Raw genomic sequence first — 26,641 nt, 5'->3', positions numbered from 1 at the left:
GTATGTGTAACCAGATAAGAAACCATCGGCAGTAACAAATAGCACTTTCACTTTCATGTACAATTTTACAACAAGACTCTGGGGATTCACGAAATGCTTCAATGGTTTAGCTAATCACAAGGTTGCAATGAAAAAAATCGTCAGGTCACAAACTACTTCCATTTCTCTTCTCAACAGAAAAAGAGAAATGCAAATTTCAGCCACTGAGAGTGAATCTAGGTCATCCTTGTGAATGAGCCCGGGGAGGCACAACCAGTTAAAATCTCAGAATGTGTTAAAGTCGCCGCATCCTGTTGTAAATGGTTCATTCAGGGACGTGTCTAACAGGCTCCACCTGCACATGAATCTCAAGAGACAGGTTAAATATCCATGATGTAAAAGGAAACGGAACATCATGTGTGAAGTAGTGGTCTAGGATTAAGTGACACACAAATAAAGCAAAACAAAAAAAAATACTGAAAATCTTAATTTTATTTACAAGATGTTGACCTAAAATGTTGAAGATTTACATAATCTGAAAAAAAGAAAAACTGAAAGTTGTCTTTGTTTGGATAATCATGACACAAACTACGGCAGAGTGGCATCACAGTAATGATTATGACAGTGTGGAAACCTACAGCGTGGCTATGGACAGGTGTGGTGCTCTCAAGAAAGGTGGTTCTGTCGCGCTACATGGCATTTTAGTCATGCTGATGAGTTCTACAATCTAGTCATTTTGGCTCTTTACACAGATCATTATTACCAACTAAATTAGTACTAACATATAAATACACAGTATCAGTCATCAAGCTAACAATAGCAAAGACTGGGGATCCACACAGTATGTTTAAATGAACTCCCACCCTATAATTATGATATAATAAAATATTTTCATTCAGATATGTTTTTGCTTCCGTGTGTTTGAAGGTTGTACGAACACACTCCTGCAGTAGTTTTGATTTCAGACAGCGTCTTCAGTATTGGACGTCACACAACGTTGCTGTCCTCACTGGAGCAAAACGACTCTAGGCCCAAATCTGCATGAAAGAAGGAGCACCGTGTGAAAACTTGCATAGAGTAACACAGTCACTAAACTTGTGAAATAAAAACCGTAGTTAATATTTCAAAAAGCAATTTATATCAGGAAATAGATAGGTTGGCATTTTTAATTCTTTTAAAAAACATTGCTGTTCCTTCAGATCAACTTATTAAACCTGGCTGTGGCTTCATGAAAAAACTTTGAATATGTGATGAATTGAATATATGGTACTGTGCTGTAACACTAAAGGTTAATTTGTGTGACAGTATTTAGATTCTAGATGTGTCAGTCAGAAGAAAGGAGCAACTGTGATATGGTTGATGCAAGTCGTTTGGTAAACTGCTGCTCACCCGTAAAGTGTTGTCCCATGAGGCCGAGCAGAGAGCAGTGCCATCAGGTGAAACTCTCACTCTGCTGATGCGGTTCTCATGTCCAAACATGATGGAGACGCGGTTTCCCTTCAGAACGTCCCACACGTTGATAGTGTAGTCATTATAACCAGCGAAGAGTAGGCGGCCTGTGGGTGAGTAGGTGTTGAGGTTAGTGGGAAAAGATGTAGATAAAAGAGGAAGTGGGGAAATTTGGAACAAGGGGAAGTGGAGACAAACAAATGATTTGTACTTATGACACCGAACTAAAAATAGTGTTCTTTATATTAAACACTGTAAAATTAAGCGTTAAGACAGAATAGTTGTCACTAACAAAATATTTCATTCTCACATCAAAATTCAAGTAAAAGTAAAAACATAGTGAGAACATTTGATGTAAATAATTAGTCTTTACCACTCAGAGAGAAGTCCACAGTGGAAGCACCAAATACGATGCTGTCCTTCTGGTAGACGGCCACTTCACGGTCAGCTCGCAAATCATAGAAACGACACTGAGGAACACCAACAGACAAGCAACAACACAGACACAAACAGGAGACACGATGGCCATCAGACAACAGTAAGTTTAGTCTGTGAGTGGTCTGTAGCGCACATAGTTACAGTATATCATCTCATTATGGTCAGGGTCACTCAACTCTCAGTGTCTTTGGCTAATTGTGATATTTGTATTCATCTGCTGCTACTAACACCTGTTATTCACCCCAACACCAAATTATGCCCCAGTAGGATGTGATCCGGAGAGAGCCCAATACATCTATATTATTGTTGTCTACACCGACACCGAGAACATCAGTTAATCTTACACAGGACGCACATTGATAGCTGACGCATCACAACAAACAGATAAGCAGGTCATATGACGTGACTCACTGTGGCGTCGTCAGATGCAGATGCAAATGCATCTCCACTGGGGTAGTACCTGGACACACATGGGCGAAGATAGAATTAGATATGTTGCTGCACCAACGCACTTTCTGTATGGAAGAAACCTGATTGACTTTGTTGTTAATTTTAGCATTTCAAATAAATGAGGCATCAGAGAACTGAAACTTGGTCTTACTCAAACATAGCGAGACTGAATTATTTGCACAATTCAACATCCGGGGAAATTCTGTTTCGGATATTGGGCACAAGTAATCATCTATGACAAGCAAAAATTTATACGAGTAACAACAATGTGTCACGTTCCAATATCTTTTTTTAGTAGTGAATTGGAAAGTTGAAGAGTCGAAAGATGTAAGATTCAAATGAAACATTTTAGTTCTCAGACTTGGCAGCACTGATCTACACGAGCCCTGCAGTCTGTCTATCAATCATTAAGGGCCAAAAAATTAAAGGATCGCCAAATGTCTGGAGAAAAACTATGATGTTTTGGATGTGTGCAGACATACAGTATGTTGCCTTTGTTCTTTATGCATTCTGGTTCTCAGTTAGTCAATAATATTTCATCTCTGTCAAGGAAATTCTACTTTTTGAGGAATAAGGAAGATTTTTTTTGTCGTCAAAGAACTGGACTCACTTTACACAGTTGATGTCTGAATCGTGGCTCTCAAAAGACTGAATGTTCTGTCCAGAACGCATGTCCCACACATTGGCCTTCTTATCACAGCCCTGATAACACACATGCAAGCAAACACCAACAAACACACACACAAACACATTAGAAAAGGAAAATTATGGCTTCTGCAACATGTCATAGTTTCATAACAGAAGATAATAAATTACAAGAGTTTCCCAGTGACCACACAAATTTTTCTCTCTCTCTCGGTTTCTTACCCCGGATACAAAAGTGTTTCCAGTCTCAGAGGGGGCGAGGTCCAGGGACAGCACATCAGCTGTGTGTCCATGGAAACTCTGCAGCAGCTGCCCGCTCTCCACATCCCATAAAGCACAAGTCCCGTCACCACTGGAGGTCAGGAGCTAGAAGACACAAACGTACGTACAGTGTTAACACGGACAAATGTACACACACGTATACAAGAGCAAGGGCACAAAATTTAAATAAGCCAAAAACAAACAAGAAGAAAAATAAAAATGAAGTACAAAGCATGTTTTAAACTGAAACCGCTGTAGAGACATGAACGTTCAGTTTAATGTGAAATAATAATTAATAAACCAAACAAAGCATCCTAAAACTTGTTCTCTTTTAAGTAACGTAATACGGTTGATGAGGTGTTTACACAGCCAACGGCCTAAAAAAATGGGACCTGCTAACCAACACACTGCCTGAACCAGAAACTCCAAAATGACGGAGCTGAAGGTTCAAATAAAGATGAATCTCCGATGGAGGAACAAAGGAACTTTTTTCAAGAGAAATGTCTGCACTGCTCATGCTGCAAAAAAAAATCCCTGCCACATTTGGTTGATTCTACAGAACTCAAAGATGGTGTGTTAGTGCAAACACCCACACACACCCACGGTTTTACATTATCCCTTGTTAAATGTGACTTTCTAAAATGTGACTTTGGTGCTGGCTTTGCTTTCATTTCTCAATTCCACAGAAGGAGAAAAGAGAAATGAAACAGCTTAAAATAAAATTACACTGGGTCACACTCTCAGTCGTGTTCATGTAAAATAAACAGCTTGTTTTATTTCTAATACCTCTACCTGGTATGACCTTTTTTTTTTCACATGACTGAGTAAGACACGGTTTTTATGAAACATGGGGAAAAAGGTGAGATTCTTCTGGAGATGAGTGACGATCTGAGCTCGCAGGTCTCAAATGCAAATGACCGAAAAACGCAACAAACATAAAAGGTCAACACCTCCTCGCTAACACAGAAAACGCTCATGTGCATCGTATATCTATACACAGACAAGCACGCAAAATGGCAAAATGTCAGCAAATCCTCTGATGAAAACAGATTACGGGCACTCAGAGACACATGCAGACATCAGAGATCCCTGCTGGCTGCTGGATTAGAGAGCTCCTGCTGGATGACCTCAGGCACAAAACGCACCACATCCTGCCTGCACTGAGAGGTAGCTGCAGTTTCAACATGACTGCAATTACCAGGAAGCCACAATTACTGCCACACAGATGGAAAAAAAAAGATCTAACAGAGAGCGCTTGCATTAATATGACTTTGCTTACCACCTGTATGTGGTCATATATTAAATACTTCCAGGGGGTTGATTAAATCAACCAGCAAACCCTTGTGTAAACTCGTACCTCTCAGTTCAATTCAGTACAGCATCAGGTACTTTAAAGGTCAGCGGCTGACAACACAGATACAAGACAAGTCAGTAATATAAAGTTTTAAGCTGCTTGAAAAATGTTTCTCTATATAAAGTATGGCTGCAGTAAACAGCAGACACACTTACTGGGCTGAGCTTTGGCCCTCAAGGTCTACATTAGTGATATAAAGACTGGTGTGCGTGCATCTTTGTGTGTAAAGAGGAAAGATGTGTGGTAGACATGTATGTGAGAATAAAAGAGAGGCAGACAGAAAAAAACATGCGTGTGTGTATTTATGTGTTAAATGTTTTGCCTTCAGGTCAGTGTGAGCCACGCTTCCTCAGATAAAAGCCACTCAGTGTCTATTAATACACCAAGGACAGAGGATAATACACCAGCTTGTCTCTTCTCTGGCCCCCTACTCAGCGCTGCCATCCATCTCCTCTCTACTCGACCCTCTTTTTATCTCCTACTCCATTGTGCTCCCCTGCCTTGCTGAGGGCCAGAGTAGAGTAAATTGTTAACATTTAAAATCTCAGGATGCTTCCTACATGGTGTTCTTTTGATTCTGTTTACAACCTCTTTTCTTTCCTGTTTTGGAGTTGCAGACAAGAAAATAATACTGGTTATGTATAAAGTACAAATATATTTTTCACATTTTAAGATTATTTTGATTTATCTCTGTGGCATTAATTATTATTTTTTGGATGACAAACCTTGAATTTTGACAACTTAACGCTCTAGGGGTGCGATAGCTCGGGGTCATTGTCAGACATGTCCTTGTTATCACAAAGCAGGACAGGACAGTTTGTCTATTTTGGTTTTAACAGGATGCTGATTTAGCAGCTCAAGCTGAGAATGAAAGAGTATAAGCTGAAGAGAGAGCATGACAGAGAAAACAGGGCAATGTGAATATAAACTGGACCTCACAATGTCAGGACTGCATGAACAATATCAGCAGCTGCTTCCTCTCTGACCCACACCATTAAGAATCTACCGTATGTCCATTGCTCACCTGCATGTCCGAATTAGTAAATGTGCATCCTGATATATAGTTGGTGTGCATGGCCACTGACTTCTTCTTTGCAGCCAAGTTCTCGTTTTTGTCCAGTGACAGAGGGACCACTGAGCACTTGTTATCCAGTCCGCTTTTGGAGTAGATGAAAAATAGTTAAATGATGTGTTTGACGACCAAATGTATACATGCATATTTGCAGACAATTGCAGCACCTATCTTATTCAAAATTACTTTTAATTATGCAGTGTTTCAAAATAAATACACTACACTACAGTCATTTAAAGTACTGATACAATGCAATGTTAGTACTGTGAGTAATGTAAAAGAAAATATTTATTTTCTCCTTTCAAAACAATAACTGTCAAAGAAAACTTTTCCAGATGTCTTATTTCAGTCATGAGTGAAGTTGTTTTTTGGAGCTGCACTCACCCGCATGCCACAGCACAGCCAGAGGGAGCATAAGCACAGGCCATAACCCAAGTACATGGCAGGGTGATCCCATGCTCCTGTAGGAAAGAGACAACATAAACACAGTAAGAAAATATATTCTGTTTAATAAGCAAAAACCAAACGTTCCTATTTGACATACACACAGAAGCAGTTCAACAGAGCTGCAGCACATCTGGATTTAATGTGTATTAATAGGGATTATGTTGACTGTGGTTATGCCTGCTCCATCAAGAGGCATGATGGTTTAAACCAGGCTGAATCTTGGCAGTCATTTAAGTGCACTCAGGCACACACACACACAGAGACACACATTTGGTACAGGCGACAGATGGATAGATAATCCTCAAACACATATTTCCACGTTGTGCCCCCTCTCTCAGAGGAGTATAGGATGACCTGCACACCCGCCCATTACCGGCACATGTGGTAAAGAGAACTTCAGCACTTGAACATATAAAGGAAACAAATACTCGTGACCTAAGGGTATATTGGACGACCTGGAATAACAGCACTATGTCTTTTTTTGTCCATCACATAGATAGATCTAAATGAACAAAATTGTGTGGTATTTGTGGATTCTAAATCTAGCAGACGAATTAAATGTGTGCTAATTTCGTGTCCCTGTTCTCTATGACTCATGGGTAAAGCATCATTTAGTAACTTGTGACATAACAGATTTGAAGGCATGAAGCATTCATTAAATTATACAACAAGTTTGTGTGTTACTGAACTGATAACTGAAGGTCTCGTGAAAAGAAAATACTTTTGTGGGTAGAAAAATATCAAAAATCCAACTCTAAATGTGAAACAAATAGCACATTTGAGATTTTTTTTCTACAAAATAATTTAATTACAGCTATCACTTACAAGATGCATGCACAAAACACCACATAAACGTCCACTCACCTTATTAAGAGTGAATGCATCCCAGACAATCACTTTGCCATCCTGCAGAGTAGAGGAGAACATTGGTGTTACACAAAATACACAAATATTACAGGGCCACGCAGCATGAACAAAACACATCTGTGCAGGCGTGTACCTGTGAAGAGCTGACAAGTCGACGTTTGTCTCTGCACCAGTCCATGCACAGCACCTTGTTGCCATGACCCTTCAGCACACGTCTGGTCTTTGCGGAGAGAGCACCCAACACCTCAATCTTCTCCGCCACCTGGTGTACTGAGGTAACACACACAAGCTCTGTTACAAAAGTATTGTCTGCAAATTCCACTCAAAGTATTAAAAGTAATATACTGTAAAATACAGCAGACTGGTGTCAGTAGTGTATTTACTACCATATAGTAAATAGTAAGCTAGGTCCAGTTAGCTTATTGTAGAGAAGAGGAGTCTAATTAGCTAATATACTGTAGCTTTACAATTATTATCCAACTATATAACAACACATGTCTAGTTTGCTAATCTAATTAGCTAACTATAATGCTATAACTTTCTACATGGTAGAGTAGGTCCAGTTAGCTTAGCATCTAGCCAGCTAGGTCTAATTCACTTACTGTATTGTTTTATACTTTTAATTTACTTTATAACCAGGCAGGTTTAGTTCCCTTACTACATTGTATAGATAAGTCCAATTAGCTAAATATAATGCTAAACCACAATTAGCTTTGCATATAGTAAAGTAGGTCCAGTTAGCTTAGCATATTGCCAGCTAGGTCTAATTCACTTACTGCATTGCTTTTCACTTTTAATTAACTTTATAACCAGGCAGGTTTAGTTCCCTTATTACATTGTATAGATAAGTCCAATTAGCAGCTAAATATAATGCTAAACCACAATTAGCTTTGCATATAGCAAAGTAGGTCCAGTTAGCTTAGCATATAGCAAGCTTGGTTTAATTATCTTACTATACAGTGTTAGAATTTTTAATTTACTGCATAACAAGTTAAGTTAAGTCTAATTAGCTAACTATAATACTATACCACAATAAGCTTTGTATATAGCATATAGCAAGCTAGGTTTAATTAGCTTAATATAGCTTTTCCACAGTTAGCTTACTATGCATATTATACAACAGGAAAGGTCAATTAAATTTTTTAATTATTTTATAATGTGCTCAAATGTCCTAATTTTATGTGAACGTATTAATTCCGAATTTATTTCTAATTAAAATATATATCATACAATTAAAATATTCAATTTAGTTAAAGTAAGAGAAGATGTAAACGGTAAATTAATACAGAAACAGGAGGCAGAGTGATTTAACCAAAAGCTTTCCCACCAGCCTACTTCTCAGAGCATCACTGACTCAGCTATTAAACAACAACAACAACAAAAAAAAAAAAGGGGAAGCATCTTCATAATTTGAGCAAACAACACAGTAAAAAACTTGATCCACTTACACTCCACGTCGTTCAGCTTGCCCCGCTCCTCCTCCAGCTTCTTCTTCAGAGTCTCGCTCTCCTTCTTGAGTGACGCCAGGCTTTCCCCTTTCTGGAGCCCCTGACAGGCCATCTTTACCAGGAACACAGACACGGACAGGAAGAAGAGGAAGAGGAGAAGGAGGAGGAGGAGGAGGAGGACGGGGAGCGAGAAACAAGGGAAACCAGGGAATTTGGAGAAACGGTTAAATGTTTGTTCAAATAATAATCGAGCGCGACACAGATGCTGCCGCGAGAGCTGCTCCTCTGCTCTGCCTCCTCCTCCTCCTCCTCCTCCCTCTAGTTAACTGCTCTTTCACTAACACAATGACAGCTTTGCCTTGTTCACACTGTTATTGTATCTTTCACTTTTTAATAATCTGTTTGTAACTAACAGGATTCAGTAAAACTAATCTAAGGGTCTAAAGTACTTTGGCTAAAAGAAATAAATGAATTAAAAGCTGCTCCTTTGAATTACAGGCACTTACAAAAATAACCAACCTTAGAAAAACAGCCTATATATAGCCTAGAGGAGTTTTCTTTATATCAAAGTGTTGTTCTGTATTGTAGCTCTGAAATCTTGTCCCTAATCTTATTATATTATATGGGGGCAAGATTTATAATACCTATTACATGTATATTCAGCTCCCTTACCACCTCAACCCTCTATTTACAGTACTAGTTGTTGTTTTTCAACTTTTGGTTAGCTACTTTTTTGTACCACAACATATTTACTTTGATATACAGTTTCTCTTGTCTACCTTATTCTATTTTTTGTATCTCGCACTGTTGTTCCCTGCCGCCGTAACTCCCTAATTTCCCCTCGGGGATAAATAAAGTCCTTATCTTATCTATGGTAATAAAACACAACGTTTCAATGAAATGTAAACTGAAACCACTGGAGTCATAGTTTGAAACTAACCTTAACTAAGAAATAAAACCGAAATAGAAAATAATTACAGTACATTACAGTGTTATACATTACAGTGTTTTTGCCGCAGCTCAGATAGCATGAACATTTCTTCACATGCAGTTAATGCCATGTATCGTTTTCAATTTTACTATTCCCAAGTTAATCCATGTATTTTTATTTATTTATTTATTTATTTTTTGTAATATCTACTGGGTAAAACTTAAGATAATAAGTGATGATTATAATTTAATGACCTGCAGTTTATAAACTGTTGTTTTTCCCAGTAATTTCCAATGAACCCCGATCAAAAGATGTCGCATGTTTCTGTTTTAATGGCTTGTTTTCCTCAGGCACAATTTAAACGTAATTTAATAATCAACATTACATCAGATCTAAAAGGCAGGGTGGCGCACACACCGTTCAGGCAGATACCATTCATGTCAATATAATGTAAAATACATTTTGTGATTTCATAAAGTGTTCCTGGCTTTGACTGGGAACCATCACTGCCAAACTCAGTTCAAATCAGTTTTATTTATACAATGTCAATAACGATCCAAATTGTCTCCAGACGCTTTACAGACCATCAGAGCAAACACTAAGGTGACACTGACAAGAAAAAAATCCTTTTAACAGGGAGAACCCAGCTCACAAGGGGGGGACACGTCTGCTTAAGGTCGGCCTGGTAGTGAGTAAAGATAAATATACACAAAGTTGCCCTCACGTATGTAGCCTGTGTGTGTGTGTGACACATTAATACATCTGCATGTCAAAAGGTGCTGCTGAATGGTCAGCACTTAGTCGTACAGATGCTGCAGAGAGTGTGATCGCTGTCAAACTAAAGAACCTTGTCACATGAAGCTTGGCAGCTGTCTCAGCTTGCTGCTGTCATCATATACGTTCATAGATAAACCTGAGAGACGAAACTATATGCATGAGTGTTTTTGCATGGATTCAATCTCCTAATCCAGTTTTAATACTGTTGTTACGGACTAATTTTGTTTTTACGATTATTGTCAGAAAAGTATTAATCTAGTTTGTACTCATATCAGAAAATTACGTGGTGAAGTAAACAATTAAATCTGCAGTGGACCTACACTCCATCCACTCAGATTAATTTTCCACTAAAAGCTTTTGGACGCTGCATACATGACCACAGTTTGAAAAAGGGAAGGAGAACTTTACCACTTCTACACAGAAGGAGCAGTAATTGATGGCCTCGCTCTTAATGTAGATGTTCATTAGAGGACTCGCGGTCCCACAGCTGTCGCACGGGCCAAAAGTGGCCGCCATGAACGTCTGGTCACACATGGCTGCAGAGGATCACTGAGCACGCCTGTGGGAAACCAACATTGGGATGAGTTCAATCACAGACGCCGGTTAGTTTTTTTTAATACTGATTTGATTTCTGTGCCTGGCTCTGACCACTCTGTCTCTCTCTCTGTGTGTGTGTGTGTGTGTGTGTGTGTGTGTGTGTGTGTGTGTGTGTGTGTGTGTGTGTGTGTTTGTGCTGTACAGGAGATAAGCAGTTGGTAATCTACTCCTGACTGATCCTTCTATTCTGGGAGCTGCACACATCAGTAAACACTCAGCGCATTGATAAAGGACTTCTAAATTACCACTAAACATGGTCAGTCATATCACAAATACACATTTTGTCACTACACTGTAACTTTATTTGTAGCAGTAACTTGTTTCCTAATTGCAAACACTATCTCCACTTTATTTCTATATGTATACTTTAATTTTATTACAGTTTTAAAACATGAGATAATACATTCAAGTTCATATCCTGGACTTCCACTGATACTATTAGCATATAGTAGTATACATATATTTACAGTATATATAGCATATATAGTGTATGCAGTTCATGTATACCATAGACTATTGTAATATTGTGGGATTATATTAAGCTTACACACAAGCTTGTAATTACTTTTTTAAAGAAAATACACTGGGCATTAGCAAAAATGAAAAGAGTACTATCAAATACATGTGTTTCTATTTATTTTTAAGTTTTAACAACGGTATTCCATCACAATATGTTCTATAAAATACAGAGACACTAAACACGATCTGCTTGCATGTAATTATCGCCGTCACATTAAAAACGAAATGACAAATCTTACCTCACAGGAGAGTTTTTGCCTTCGTACGGCTGGTATTCGTCGCTGGAGGTCTAAGTTTTTCCCAGTGAAGAGGATTGACGGCGAGGGACAGAGAAGGGAACAGTAAGCTTCTTAGTGAAGTGTTTAAGCTGTGATTCTGCTCTGCTTTTACCTCCATGCTTCAGCATTACCTGCAGGCCTGATGGGGTCATTTTACTGTTTTTTTTTAATATTTTTTTTGTGGGCTTTTGTTGCCTTTATGATAGACAGCTGAAGGTGGACAGGAAAGGGGGGCAGAGAGAGAGGGGATGACACGCAGCAAAGAGCCACAGGTCGGACTCGAACCCTGGGCCATTTTACTGTTTAATCCAATGCACTGGGATGCATAATATAACATTACTCTACATGGACTCCTCCCCCTCATATAAAAGGTAATCGTAACATCTGAATTAAAAGGCTGCATTAGTATGATTTTTGTACAAGGAGGCATGTTTATGCTTAAAATAGTTTTATAATACCTATCTTGGTGTTTTAAAGATGTTCTAAGTCTTATCTTTTAATAAAAGCATCTTATAACAATACCTTTATTAGTATTTCAACAATTAACACTTTGAATGTTGGCTGTATGCATCTTTTCTATCCATCATCAACGCTCTTATCAGTGCTCCTGTTTGTATTATGTTTATATGCTGCATTTACGCTTTATCCAGATGGTTGTATGGATTTATCGGCTTCTCTACGATTCTCTCTTCCCTTCTCTTCTGTCCGACTGACCAGAAAGTGGGTGCCCCCCATAGGCTGCATATAAAAGTGGGGTTCTGTAAAGGGTCTTGAAACAATCTGAACTGTCACCGACACTATAGAAATAAATTAAATTGGAGAAACAACAAGAAAATCTCCCACAGACAATCCGACAGTGCTGAATTCTTTTATTTTACTTTTACAGATTTGACAGTTTATTCCAAGTTTCTTAACGGTGAACACATTCACTATAAGCACAGCTACCAGAAACTACAAACAGTCCAGTTCGTCAAATGTACACATGGGTTCAGAGAGGAAACATGCGGTACTGGCTTCAGCATGTTCAGTACCGCAACAGCTGGGGTGATGATAGATCTTCTCTTCTTTTTTTTTTTTTAGTTTTTTGTATCTTTAAAACGGCACAATTAATGCTAGTGCTGATAAGAACAATGGTAATTTATAATGTCTACGTCATATCATACAACCAACTCTCTCCTTAATGTAAAAACGCAGAGTGAAGGAATGACTTTTTTTCTCCTGTCTGAGAGCCTAAGAGAAGCCTGAGGGAACAAGACGCTGCAGCAGCTCTGCTCAACATAAATCAGTGAATGAATATGTTTTCCGTTTCCTCTGAAACCAGGCTGACCTTCACCACACACGAGTGTATCTTCTTACCTGTGGCTTGCATGAGTTGGCAATAAAACAGCAAGAAAAGTCGCTGCTCAAGAAACAGTCACAGGGGAATGTGCTAGAGGAAGCTTAACGCGCGACGCTCGTGTCAAAAAGGCGACGGGAATCAAAGGAAAACAAGTGTGAAGAAGTTCTTTTTGCAGTCCGTACCCATCTATTATTCATCAAACCTCCTGTGCAGTGTTGAAAAAGTGCATTCTGGCTGACGGATAAACAGCGCAACCCATCTGTGACACCGGACAAAATAACAACAACAAAAAAAGAAAGATCTCTATTCATTTTACAGTGGAAAACAAACACTGCACTGACAGAACACATCAATGTCACAATGTCGATCATGTATGTAAGTCATTCAGAGAGCAAGTAATCCAGATAAGGCTTTGTCTACGATGTGCAGCTAAAATCATGATATTTTGAAACATTCATATGGTTGATTAATTCCTTCGGTTGCCGTCGTTCTTGGTACAACTAGCAGATATGTTCTCTTTACACAAGCCACACGTTCAACTCCCTACATATCCAAACAATTCAACAAAAGGCCGACTGATAAAATGTGGTCCCGATGAGAGTAGACAGATGTTTAGGTGCAACACAAACCAACTGACTAAACTTACTTTAATCCACTTAAAATCTACCAGTGAGAGCACAGCATCTAATGAGATACTTGACTTTGATATTTCTCTGGGACACGGTACTGTAAAATATTGTCATTAGATAGTTTTTTTTGTTGTACTACTTAAGCTTCAAAAATTAAATCAAAATAGTCAGAGTCTGATTCATAATTTCAGTTTGGGAGGACAAACTACTCCATCATAGTAAAATGTCTTCTTGAAAGGCAAAATAAGGTTCATGTGAGGGCAAGAGGCAAATGTGGTTGACTGTTAATACTAATGGCACGACAAGAAGTAAACCAAAAAATGCTAAACAGGAAGCAGCAAGGACAATGTTCAAAGGAGGCCAAAGGACGACTGTGCACAACATGGGCTGATCACCTCTCCTTAAACAAGGCTCAACTGAATGGAAGTTTCTCTTTATTTAAAAACAGGAACATGCGGGTTAATTGGTGTAAATGGCCAAACCCATGCAGGCTAGATGAGGAAGGAAGCACAGTGCACGCTTTATCACGTATACACCGCCGTGGTTCGACTGACTGAGCAGTATATGCAACAGCCTTTGAAAGAAAGAACCAAATATGGCCAATCCAAGTACCCGGAAGTTTTGTGTTTGTGTTTTACGTTTGTGTTTCCACCACGGACTCTCAAAGATTAGGCAAATTAGTCCACTTGTATGAAAAAGCAGGTGGTGGTAATGCAGAAGACAATACAGCGATGATAACGCCACATGAAGGAGCATCGGTAACCATGGAGGAGATTCAACTCATGCGGCTGTAGAAGTTTCAAAATGCCCCGCTAGACTTAAAGTAACGGATTTGACTAACTATTGTGGAGACCGAGTGAGATAAACAGATCAGAAATGTTCCTGGACTTTTAAGAAGTATCCCCCCCAGTACTTTCCCAGGAACTTAATTTAGAGTCTGGTACCTATGGTGGAAACACACAGAGTACCTCCCAAGGTTGCTATTCCCTGGGGAAAGTTCCTGTGGTGGAAATGCAACTTATGTCTGTAACCTCAATCTGTGCTCCAAACAGAAAACACAAGAATAACATGTAACTTTAAACACGGTGCAGCTGAGAAGTTTTTAGATAACAAAAAGCCCATGTTGTGCTTTCCGGAAGGCATGGGGTGGACAGGCAGGAGAAATGAGAGGAGCACATCGGAGAAAGCTGAACAAATTTGAGGCAAACTCCGCTAAACCAACATCAGAGAGGGCTTTCCAGTTCATTCTGCTCAGTAATACATGGCTTTACGATATACATAAGAAAATGACAATACTGAAATAAATAATTACACAATGATAATAAAACATTTCTTCAAGGCTCTGACTAGAGAGAACAAGTATAGAGTGTAATGTCGAGCAGGTATATGAGTGTTTGCAGTGTTCATGTATGAGTAAATATCTCCTGCGACGCTCTGGTCACAGCTGTAAACGGGTCTTTTGAGTCTGATCCTCCTAAACCGCTTCTCACTTGAAACCTGTGCTACACTTCATCTGCCAGAAATGCGCTAAACCCGACACATCTCTAAGTTCAAGACGCGGCCCAACGAATAATAATCACTACAGCAGGCGCTCATTAAACTACATAATTTACCTGATACTGACATAAAGAGCCTACAATGCAACTAAAACTGTCTTTACAAAGCTGCTGGGAATCGGTGGTCCCATCCGTCACTTCAGATGCTTTTCTGTGCGGCGTGAAAGCTTCTAGCTTTAGAAAGGGCGGGTGGAGATGCAGGTAAGTGCAATAAATAAAATACAGGATATATATTATTCATATTTATATATATTTATATATGTATAAATAATATAGTACAGACGATGAGTTGTGTCTTGGCTTGACTGTCTTTAGAGAATGACACGGCAACGTACAGATCAGGAGACTGGTCTGTGGTCGCCTCAACATGGGGCGGAGAAAGAGAGAGAGCTAACCTTCGCACATTATCACTCAACTCACCCAACGTATCAAGCCAGACTTCAGCTTGCCAAATCCTCGTTGTGTGGTTTCAGCGCCACCCTTCAGGCCTGCTCTTGTGTATCTGTGCGTACATTCTCACTGGAGAACGAGACGATTACAACAACTACCTTAACCATGACTGGAAACACAGAGGGAGGGTCGGGGCTGACCGGGGGTTGTGACCAACAGGACAGACCCAGGTGACCACAGGGAGCATTTACGGGAGGCATTGACCTGGTCCTGTGGCTTCTCTAAGAGGTGCGCATTTATACAAGCAGTGGATGGACGCTGGCGATTTATTGCCAGGTTGAATCAAGCGGCAGCGACTGGGTGTGGGTTTTTTAAAGGGAGGAGGTGCACATGGGTGTAGTCGTGCATGTTGATGAAAGTACTGTACAGATGTGACGCTCAGCATGTGTTTAATTCTGTCTTGTGTGAGTATGTGTGTGTGTGTCCTACTTCAGAACAAACATACCGGTGAATGTTTTCAATTATTTGTTTTTGGACATGATTGTTTAAATTGTGTAAATACACGTTTCAGTTTTGGAGTGAGGCTCAGGAAATGTAGTTACTTCTATTTTGGGCCAGTGGGTGTCACGTGACTTGCAATTCCAGCTGTAGCCACTGAGACAAATTCGCAGCAGGGCTCAGAGCGGTCCCGTGGGCTCGGTTTAAACTCTGGTGAGGAAGCCCAAGTTGAGAGAGCCGGGGATCTGGATGGTTTCCAGGGCGAGTGAGGAAGGATTAAACGGGAAGGTGACTGGATAGATCATCTTTGTGTCCATCAACAACTGGGGACTCTCACAACGGTCTCGCAAGCGGGTCTGACAGGAGAGGGAAAAAATAAATCAATAAAATGCATAAAGAAATTCTTATAAACTCATTGTGACTCTATAAAGAAAGGAAAGACATTTCAGTCTATGTGCAGATCTGTAGAGGCTGACAACTTTGATACGTCCAAGTAAATAAATTACCTGTATGGTTCGTATGAATGCAACCGACACTCTCTCTTCAAACTCGTTGACCGGAGTATAGAGGTTCAAGACCTTTACAATCTGCAGAAGACAAAACACAGAAATGTTTTTAGGTGGTAGTAGTAGTGCTGGGTTTTGAGAACAAATTATATAATATATACGTAGTACTGCAAATGAGTTTACCTGAGCAGTGGTGAGGGCCTGGCACATGGAGCATATGGCCTCAGCGTCCTCGTCCGTCTTTTTCTTCACCTGCAGCAGCTGAGCAGCCTGGATCAGAGGCTCCAGAGTCTCTTTGGCTCCGCAAGTCATCAGACCTTTGTCTCTGAGCCACTCCTCCAGCTGGCTCACATTGTACCTACACACACACACACACACACACACATCATCAGTCAGGTGTTCCCAAGTCAAAGCTGAATACATCAAGCAGTGCAGCCGCACTCTGGAGCTCCTACCTGATCTGCATGCCTTTGCTCCAGGAGCACATGTCCTTGCGTAGGAGCAGGTTGTTGAGGGTGACAGCTCCGATGATGTAGAACTGCTGCTTCACCACCTGCTTGATGAGCTCGGGGTCGGTGCCGTGCTGGCACATGGTGGAGTGGAAGGCGCTGAGCTGCCGCAGGATGGAGTCCAGGGTGTAGGTGCCCTCGTCGGCGATACTGGACGTCCGCTTACGGAGACCTGTGGGCTTCACCCCCGACACGCCCTGGATGGTCTCGTGTTCCAACATGCCAGAGACTGCAGAGAATACACAATCTTAGCTACTGTAGCAAGACAAATACACACAATGCTGAACTCAGTACACACACACACACACACACACACACACACACACACACACACACACACACACACACACACACACACACACACCTATCATGGGCTGCAGGATGTTCTCCATGCATTTGATCAGCTGCTGGTAGATCTGGATGGCCAGGTCGCTGATCACCTGTCTGTATTCTGCTAGGTCGAAGTTGGACAGAGAGTGCTCGTTCTGCCTCTGAGTGTTGTGCTTCATGAAGGCCTGAGACACGCAGACAGAACGTAATTCAAGTCAGTTTTATTTCAGACACAACAACAGTAACACAATCAAAGATAAAAAACAACAATGAATGAATTTGCACAATCCATAAACAGACTACACATGTGAGCTGTATATATGAATGTGTATGCATTGAGGTGTTCGTGTCTGTGTTGGTCTCGTGGTCTCACCTCGTCTCCACTGTATTGTTTCAGACAGTGCAGGAAGCGGCAGGTGTTGGCCAGCCAGAAAGAAACGGTCTCAAAGTCATCTCCTCGTTTCTGAAGAATACAACATAGCAATGAAAGAACATGCTGAAACAAAACTTAGCCAATGTTTCATGTCAGAATACAAAAACATGTTTGGTCTTTTGCTACTTGGGGCATCTGGCCACACAAAGATGATGATATTCACTCAGTAGATGTCCAGGAACAAGCCTAAACTCTGTAAAACTCGCCAAGGATTATGACTTTATGTTCTCGTCTCGGGATTTACACCAAATACCAAGCATCCAAACCTTTAAGATCTTCTTAATGCTGTTGATGGTTGACGTGAGCAGAGTGCGGACCTTCTGGTCATCATTGACATAGTCTGCATGTCTCAGACACATGAACAGGATGTAGGCTGGTAGACCTGGAATCAGATTCACAGCTACGCCACGGGGCTTCAGCTCTGCAGACACAGAAGAGGAACAAGTTGGTGGAGGATTATCTCAGATTTCATACTATTCAAACTGTGGACAAGAAATGTCAGGGTGTGGATCATCTGATATCTACAGTTTCAGCTTTGCACAAACCCACAAATGTATGCTGTGTGCGGTTGCTGGTGGAAAAACAGGAAATCTGGGCTTTTAATGCATGCGTATGTAATTTCAAAGTGGAACAGATAAGAGATCACCGTCCTGGTGATTCATTCTCTGAAGTGAGTAGATTATGAGTGAAATGTGTGCGTTTCATTTCAAATATTTCTGAGAACTTCAGGGTAGCAGTTTGGGCCTCAGGTGAGCAAAAGCTGTTTACTGCTCCTTCAGTCATTTCTCAAACTGCAGCAATAGTGAGACAATTAAAGGTTTTTATAAAACCCTTTAATTACTTGCTACATATCGTTAGTTCTCACCCAGGATGAGATTCTTAACCAGCTTCAGTTCATCCTCCTTCTTGTACTCCAGCATTCCTTGGAAGTCTTTCTCTCTGCGAGGAATGTTGACGGGGTGGATGGGCTCGTCCACCATCTGTCCTGGAGACGTCTGGCCCTCGGTCTGACCCGCTGTGAGACACATTTCACACGACAGTCAGATAACATTCTACAACACCGAACGAGTGCACCCACAGATTCACAAGCTTCAGCTGACTGATTTCTCTCGTACCTCCCATCTCTCCAATCCTCTTGGAGTAAACCTTCAGCTGCTTCTTGAGCTTGCGGATGGTCCTGTCCTGCTTCTCCAGCTGCTCCATAAGATCCTATAACAGGCAGAGAGATGGAGAGACAGAGAGAGAATCGTGAGGACAAACCGAAAGCCTCATCTGACACAGACTGCTTCACACTGTCTCCCTCCAGTGGTAGAAGGGAGTAATCCAACACTTTCATAAATCAGTGGCTTTGCATCAACGGCTCAAACACACATTTAGTCCAGCAGATAAAGAACACAGATGTTTAAAGAAAGAAAGAAAGAAAGAAGTGGACAGATTTTAAATCGACATTAGTGCTGCTGTGCTGATTCTCTGAGGAATATGGTTGCAGGACTTGACGACTGTTAGAAAAGAGAAAAAGGTGCAGATCTGCTCGGCTTTGAGTTAGAAGACACTGCTGTGGGGAGTTAAGAGCGACGCTCAGTGCTGTTTCATTCAGAGCACACAACTTCAGTTAGTTCATGCACATGTGCAAACACACACATGCAGGCACACACACTGTCTCTACATACAACCATCCGTCGTAAAATGATGACTCGAGTCTCTCGGGACGCTGTGGGGTCTTCGGCCATGAGTTCCTGTCAGGTGACACCGTTCGCGCAAAAATGAGTGCGTGTGTGTTTCAGTTTTAGTATGTGTGGTCAAAGTGGGAATCAAACCACAAACCCAAATTTCGTAAGTGACAAAACCTGCTTCCTTATTCATAGATGTGTTAAGCAGGAACAGTAACTAAAACAGCTCTGTAGATGGGATGGCAGGTTGCTGGACTGCGGTGTCATGGGTCTTAATCTTACAGCTGGAGATGGTTCTCAAGCACTTCATGTCAGGTGATGATATATTATCCTAAAGAACAATGCTAGTAAAATTAGTAATGTGCATATTGTGCTTATCAGCTTTCTGGAGAAGAATTAGATGTAACAGATGTGGTTCAGGATGAACGGATTAAAATGTGATTGTAAAACTTGAACACAACTGATTCTTATTTTGATAACCAGTTACCTCAAATCTTGTTGCTATGTTAATCCCAGCAACTGTAGCTGCGTCACCAAGCTGGAAAGTGTGCTGAGACTCACTGAGATGTGCACTTTAAATAAAATGAACTTGAATTTACTGCTTTTCCTCAGCCTGCAGGTGTCTGTGAGTGAAGGTGTGCATTGCAGCGTACCAGGTTCTCGTTGGTGAGCCGGGTGATCTCGTGTTGCAGACTGGCTTCGATTCGGGCCTCCGGAGGCAGCTGGAGGTTTTGGGCCAAGAGCTGCTGCTGACGGTTGTTCTCCTCCTTCACATTCTGCAGCTCGCCGCGCAACGCCTCCACCTCGTTGTCGTAAGTCCTCCGCTGAGTCTGCAGCTGGTGCTCCAGCAACCTGAGGAGGAAGGGACGGAGGTGAGACCGAAGGAGGAGGGAGAACAGAGGAGAACGCAGGAAGAGCTTAGGTTGAGTATGTTTGTATTTAAAGTGTCATTCTAACACTCCTGTAATAACAGGACAGAGGGAATACACGGAGAAAGAAAGAGAGCATCATAGTGTGAGTGAGAGGAATATAGCGAGACTCCCAGTGTGGAGAGAAGTTGTGGCGTTCACCAAAAAGTGGTGACAGCAGGAGCATGCTGTGCAGCCTCTCTGAACAACATTCATTCTCTTCTTTAAGATCCACTCGTCTCTGAGCGAGACAAATCAGCAGTCAGAGAAGAGAGAGCTGGCAGGGGTTCACTTTCCATTTGGCAAACAGCTGACCTACATGCAGTATTCGTTCGTATTATCAAGAGATGCAGCAAGTATACTTTATACTAAAAGGGGCCCTGTGGAGTTTTGTTGAGAACAAACAGACACACACACGTTGTGTTTACTTTTAGCACATTAGTAAAGTCAATCTCACATCTACTTCAACGTCTTCTCTCTCCTATTGTGTGTTTACAGCTGTTCTTCTGTCTCGGTACATCGCAGTCTCCAATTGATCAGTGGAAAATGTGACACCTGTGTTATCCTTGTGCTGTACAAAAACGTGCACTCACACGACCAACAAATCGAGGACTCAAACTCCACAGGAAACCTTTAATTAGTTGTCTAATTCGCTCTTTTCTCTAGGTGTAACTTCAAGTAAAACATTATCAAAGAAAAGCGTCAAATCAGAGTCAAATAGTGTTTGTGAACAGTTCTTTCAGATACTGTCTTTGAGCTACGTGTACGTTAGAAAACAAGCTGCTGGTGATGAAACATAACTGATCAGATAAAAAAATCCAGTCCATCACCAATCACAAACGTTGCAAACACTATTTGAGGCCTGAGGTCTGCAGTGAAGCTACGAAACGTAAAAAGCTGTCGTTGTAAATTAAATTAGAACAAGGTTAGTAACAGGATGAAGACACATTCTTCTGCATCTTAAATAAAATCGGGGAATCAAACTAAAACCTTGGACTGTATATTAAGCAACACGTGTAGGAACTGGACTATTTTTTGTAGTATGCAACGATGGGTGTGAGAGCGTATGAGGAGACACAGCTGGGAAAAATAATCCCAAGCATTCTCACATGAGTAGAAAGATTAAATTGAGATTTAAATGTGCGAGAGAAACAACGTGAGTGAAGAAGAACAGCAGCCCCCCATCCTGTCCTGTGAAGAGGCAAACATGCTCAAAACAAATCACGCTTTGTTACAAAAACCTGATGGTCTCCTTTAAGCCCTGATTAACCAGCCACAGCTCTCCGTCCTCATTCAGCTTATGGAGGTCTGGAGCGGCGGATCTGACCGACACACAACACAAAGGAACATGAACGACACAATGACAAAAAGAAAACGGAGGGGTTGGCTGGGTGGCAGAGAGGTGTGTGGGATGACATGAACAAGAGGATGAGGTGGCTGTGTGTGCGTGCATGTGAAAAAGACTGTCCTACACTGATGGATTTTAAAAACAGTTTAAACAAAAATGTGTGGAGGAGAACTTGGCTTTGAACGACAGCACGAAACAGTGAAATGTCTTTTGTACGTGTAGCCTGCAATGCTGCGTTTGAATGAGTTCAGGCTTCTACTGAGAGTCAGTGTATGAACAATGAAGCAACAAAGGGAGCAGGTTGGGAAAAACAGAGGGATAAATGCAGTGATGCAAAGGACAACTTCTGGAGAACTACAATAAAAAGCATCATTACATTAACTATCTTGTAAAACTGTGTCCTCTAATTTGAGAAAAGGGGATTTAATAACTGTAAAAGGAGGAAAACAGGGTGCAGGGTTTGAGTCTGTATGAAAACACACTTCCTTAAAAGTGTGCTGTTCATGTCTGCTTTAACAAAAAATATAATTAAAAACATACGTGGGTCATTTCATGCAGTTTTCATGCCAAACTCATTCCATAAAGCTGAGACAGGAGTTCTTCTACAACAGCATCTCAACTACAGTCAGTGTTTGAGTCTCTACAGCTGAAACCTTTCCATGCTTCGGTGGCACACGGTAACCGTGCTAACTACTGCACTGTAGATATGGAGATTATCTCCACAATAAGACCAGAGGTGCTGAAGCTGCTGCTGCTGAGGGAACCTTTAACTGGTCTCAAAAGTCACATAACCCCTGAGCGAATGCTGTTAAAAATACAGCATCTCATGTTTTGTTAGGTCTGAACTGAAGCTAGAGCTGTTATGTTATTGGTCATGCTTTCAGGGCAGAAAAGGTCACGCAACGCCACTCTAGATGTCATCAGTGCTACAGTGCGAAATCAGCTGCGTCAGCCTCAGTAACATCAATCATTTGTTTCATGTTTTTTATTTTTTTTTAATTCTGCTCAGCGACAGCGTGGCCATGCATGCTCTGCTCCATGATGCATGGGCCACTTCTCATCGGTTACCTCAGCCTACTCAGGAGATCGCTGACTTCCAGCGGCTGACGCATGAACCTGGGAGATCTGACAGGACAAACAGGTGTTCACAAACATACGCACACTGCTCACACGTTCAGCGTAAATTAACAGGGAAGTAGGACATGAAGACGGGAGTCGGTGAAGATGACACGGAGATGAGGAGGAGAATCAAAAGTACCTGTTGGTGTCCTTGACCCCAACGTAGGCTTGCTTCAGTTCATCTGCGTCCTTCAGTTTGTTCACATCATCAGCGTACACTGAAGGCTCCGTCATGGTCTCCTAGAAATGACGAGAGAGAAGAAGACGGAAGTTAAAACAAGGAAAAAGAGGACACATGAGAAACATAAAACCACCTTTCGAGAGCGACCTGTGCACCTGGAGCTGCATCAGAAACCATCATGATCATTGATATCAGCTGCCATGCTAGCAGCTTTGTCTTCTAGCTTCCAGAGGAGTTTGTAAGAGCTAAACAGGGCTGAGAGCTGAGCATCAGCTGATACGATACAAGGAATAAAGACCATTTATGATCAAAAGTTTTGATCAGGATACATGTGACGGCTTAAATTAATTCACATGATCGGACTAGGATATCTAGAACCAGGATATCTGTACATCTTTAGAACTGCAGTAAAACACAATTTATTATTTGGGCATTTTGCCTTTAGTAGTATAGTCGGACAGGGAATGTGGTAAAGTAGAGGATACAGTGAAAGTCCAGCTGGAGGGAATAAACTGGATACTTGTTCTCTCGGAGCATATTAGTGATTAATGTATATACACTACCACTCACAAATTCACATTATACACAAACCACAATTTCGGCTTTTAATTTGTGGCAACATCCGTTCATGGGATCCGTTCATGTACTACAGGCTGTACTTACAAGAAGGGATGCACAAAGGCTGAAGTTAAATGAACCACAGAATGCTTAAATACACTCAGTGAAACAAAGGATCCATAAATGCATGCACACAGACGAAGACAGACAATAAAACTACATCCTGGCCAAGACAAGGTCTGAATGTAAAGGCTGCGAGAGTAAAGATACCAGTCTGGTGTTTTTACTCTGATTAGCTTTATTGGTTTGATCAAATCTTAGCGTGTTGCGGATTTTGTTTTCATTCTGCTCCCTTTACTGTAATACTGAGTTTGAACTTTCCCATATTTTCTGTTAACCTATCTTTCACTTGGGAGGTGGAAAAAAATAAATACCGGAGTGTGCGGTAAGAGGATATTTTTTTTCTTTCACTGAAGGTACTGTCTCTAAAATGAAAATCACCCTCTGACAGAACCGAACCGATTCTCTAATTATTAGGCTCTGACATGCTGAGGGTGCTGTGGTGACATATGTTCATTTATTTTTCCATTTTTCCAAGCAGTGGCGCTAACTCCTGCACTAGTTTTCAAATAAAATCAGAACAAACTGTGCCCTTCTCTTGGTGTATTGTTCACTGCGGTTAAAGTCGTCGGATTGGGTTTCTTTCCTCTGGGCTTTTCACACATAGACTGTGAAAAAGTGTCAAACACTCATGCATGATGCAATTTTTCAACTGTACCTTCTCATCCTGTGGGAAAGCATGAATGGAGGAGAGAAGGTGGAGACAGGAGAGTTAGACAATGCCGGGACAGTGAAAGCATCAGCAACATGAACTGTGAGCAATGATCTGATGTAAGTTTGATTATTTTTAGTCCAAAATTGTTGAAGTTCAGTTCAAAAAGGAGTTCAGTTAAATTATGTTTAGTCCTTTGTTTGTCTTTCATACACAAATGAGTGAAGCTTACTGAGTCGTTTCAGATTTTAGGACTTTCCTGGACGATATGAACCCACATAAATTATAAAATTTACTTTTAACATAATAAAATATTAGAGGTTAAATTTGAGATCAGGATCTCTGGCACTCTTAAGGCCAAGAGTTGTTCATTTATTGGAATAGCTTCTTTACAGACAGAGAAACAGACACGGTGAAAACACACGAATGTAAGAAGGTGGATTCATGCAAACAAGCAAGGTAGCATCCACCTACATTTAACTTCACTGTTATGAGCCCCTGCATAAAAATAGAGGCGTCATGTGACCAACAAGCCCGAATGCTGACTTACACGTTGAGTATGTAACCACTTCCTGTCTTTCTCTGTTGGGATAAAACTGAGGAAATGAAATGTTGTCTCTACCTTGTGGTGCATGGCCTCCTTCTGGCTGACCAGCTGGGAGCGGAGGATGAGCACTTCCTCCTTGCGGACGTCCAGCTCTTCACAGGAGGCGTTGAGCTGGTCTAGGAGCACCTTGTAGGCCGGCGAGCCTGGGGCCCCGGCACCTGTAGCCGCGTCACCCAGCAGACTTTTCCTCATCTCTGCCAGGTCATGTTTCAGCTTCTTGTTCTCTGACTCCAGCTCCTGGCGCTGAGAGGTGAAAGGGTTCAGTGTTGAAGGGAAATAATAACAAGCAGAAAATGTGGCTCCCCGGCGTTTCTGCTACTGTCCCGCCAGCAGCTCACCTTGAGGGACTCGTACTCCAGCTCTGCTCCACGAGCCTTTTTAAACTCGGCATCATCCTGAAACACAAGAGAAATCACGGTGACGACACTGCATGTATAATCTGCTAATAAAGTACTATATCTGAGTGCCCAGTACCCTGGCTCTAGCCCGCTGGAACTGCTCCTCTTTGTTTTCCAGCTCGTTGCGCAGCGACTGCTTTTCTTGCTCCAGTTCTGTGAGACGTTTCTGCAGCTTCAGAGTCAGCGAGGTGTCTATTCCTCGTGTCACATCCTGCGTGACAAAGACATGTAAGAACACAGTATAAGCTCCATGACACGTATTAGATTTTAAAAGAAAATAAATAATACGATTAGAACACGACTAATATTCTGCTTTTATATGCATTCATAAGGTATATTTAACTGGTACTGTGCTTCACTTTCACTTATAATCATATTTTAACAGTTTTAAATATTAAAACATGTCTCTGGATGTTTCTTCTAAGCAAATGTGCCAATTTTTCTTACTTCGGCGGCTCTGGAACCTTCTTCTGCGTACTCTGAGTTGTAGGTGTACTCTGATTCGTTGCTGCTGTGGGTGGAATCTGTTCTCCTGTGGCCGGGCTTGGAGACGTTCTACGGACGGAACAGAAACTACTGACACGAGTTCTCTATGCCGCACCTTCACACTTACAACAGTTTGACTTTTGCTGTAGCAGTGAGTACAATCTTGTTTTAAGGAACAGAAACAGTGTCGTTGGTTGTCGAAGTCGAAGTATAAAATTGTGTCTGATTGTACACATGTATAACTGTGAATCACGGCGAGGGTTCCTCACCGAGGAGAGAGCCATCGCCTCCTTCAGGTCGTCGTATTTCTCCTCGAGGCGAAGGTGTTCTGTCAGGAGATTCTGGTAGCGAGAACGCTCCTCGTTCAAATCTGTCTCCAGCTGCTGAGTCTCCTCTACTATCACACGAGCCATTTTCTCTGATGGCACAAAACATAAAGGAGTTTAAAAATAAAAGAAAAAAGAAACACACCAAATTGATTAAAGCCGATTAAATGTTTCTGCACGATTGGATGGAAGTAACAGAGGTTTGTGGTGATGTATACCTGTCATCTGCTGACTCTGTTCCTGAATCATCCTGTTCAAGTCGTCCTTGTCCTTCTTCAGAGACCCGTTCTGTTCCTTCAGCTCCGAGACCATCTGAGCACAAACACAGAACAATGATCCTTATATCGCATCCTGTGTAAAGCCGGTCACTGCCAGCATCATGAATGAAGATGCTTAGACTACTTCTACAGAACTAAATGTGTCTGACATCTATCATCTAACATCAAAGATTCCTACAGGTTTTAACTCTGACCTGCATGTTGAGGGAAGTCAATACAAAGAAATGTCTAAAAAATGTCTATTTTGATTACAGGCGAGTCAAAACCTTCATGCTTTGACAAACGGCC

At 41.3% G+C, this 26,641-nt stretch overlaps 2 protein-coding genes across 4 annotated transcripts in view; both read right to left on the bottom strand.

Moving 5' to 3' along the window:
* Positions 1-1,287: 1,287 nt before the first annotated feature.
* gnb5b (guanine nucleotide binding protein (G protein), beta 5b) lies at positions 1,288-10,652 on the bottom strand (the record flags this gene model as incomplete). Its single annotated transcript, XM_084541895.1, has 11 exons — positions 1,288-1,535; positions 1,802-1,898; positions 2,278-2,326; positions 2,927-3,018; positions 3,184-3,327; positions 5,601-5,733; positions 6,033-6,109; positions 6,960-7,001; positions 7,096-7,232; positions 8,411-8,522; positions 10,527-10,652. 11 exons carry the CDS (start codon positions 10,650-10,652, stop codon positions 1,288-1,290), a joined length of 1,257 nt encoding a protein of 418 aa, XP_084398021.1.
* A 1,714-nt stretch (positions 10,653-12,366) lies between these two features.
* Positions 12,367-26,641, bottom strand: part of myo5aa (myosin VAa) — a 45,940-nt gene continuing 31,665 nt past the window's right edge. The window contains exons 23-42 of one of the 3 annotated variants that reach the window (XM_084541544.1): positions 26,294-26,387; positions 26,019-26,167; positions 25,711-25,818; positions 25,340-25,474; positions 25,204-25,260; positions 24,881-25,108; positions 22,887-22,987; positions 22,697-22,753; positions 21,522-21,602; positions 20,026-20,224; positions 19,373-19,438; positions 18,818-18,911; positions 18,568-18,717; positions 17,969-18,123; positions 17,643-17,732; positions 17,304-17,454; positions 16,886-17,168; positions 16,614-16,788; positions 16,431-16,511; positions 12,367-16,280 (exon numbers count right to left, since the gene is read on the bottom strand). In XM_084541544.1, the coding sequence (XP_084397670.1) occupies positions 16,128-16,280; positions 16,431-16,511; positions 16,614-16,788; positions 16,886-17,168; positions 17,304-17,454; positions 17,643-17,732; positions 17,969-18,123; positions 18,568-18,717; positions 18,818-18,911; positions 19,373-19,438; positions 20,026-20,224; positions 21,522-21,602; positions 22,697-22,753; positions 22,887-22,987; positions 24,881-25,108; positions 25,204-25,260; positions 25,340-25,474; positions 25,711-25,818; positions 26,019-26,167; positions 26,294-26,387 (2,607 nt within the window). In that variant the 3' untranslated portion in view covers positions 12,367-16,127. The remainder of the gene's footprint in view (positions 16,281-16,430; positions 16,512-16,613; positions 16,789-16,885; positions 17,169-17,303; positions 17,455-17,642; positions 17,733-17,968; positions 18,124-18,567; positions 18,718-18,817; positions 18,912-19,372; positions 19,439-20,025; positions 20,225-21,521; positions 21,603-22,696; positions 22,754-22,886; positions 22,988-24,880; positions 25,109-25,203; positions 25,261-25,339; positions 25,475-25,710; positions 25,819-26,018; positions 26,168-26,293; positions 26,388-26,641) is intronic. The other 2 variants (XM_084541545.1, XM_084541543.1) reach the window with 2 other exon arrangements.

This window comes from Chelon labrosus (assembly GCF_963514085.1).
Source record: "Chelon labrosus genome assembly, chromosome: 3".
Lineage (NCBI taxonomy): Eukaryota > Metazoa > Chordata > Actinopteri > Mugiliformes > Mugilidae > Chelon > Chelon labrosus.
This window is presented reverse-complemented; position numbering and strand designations above follow the sequence as displayed.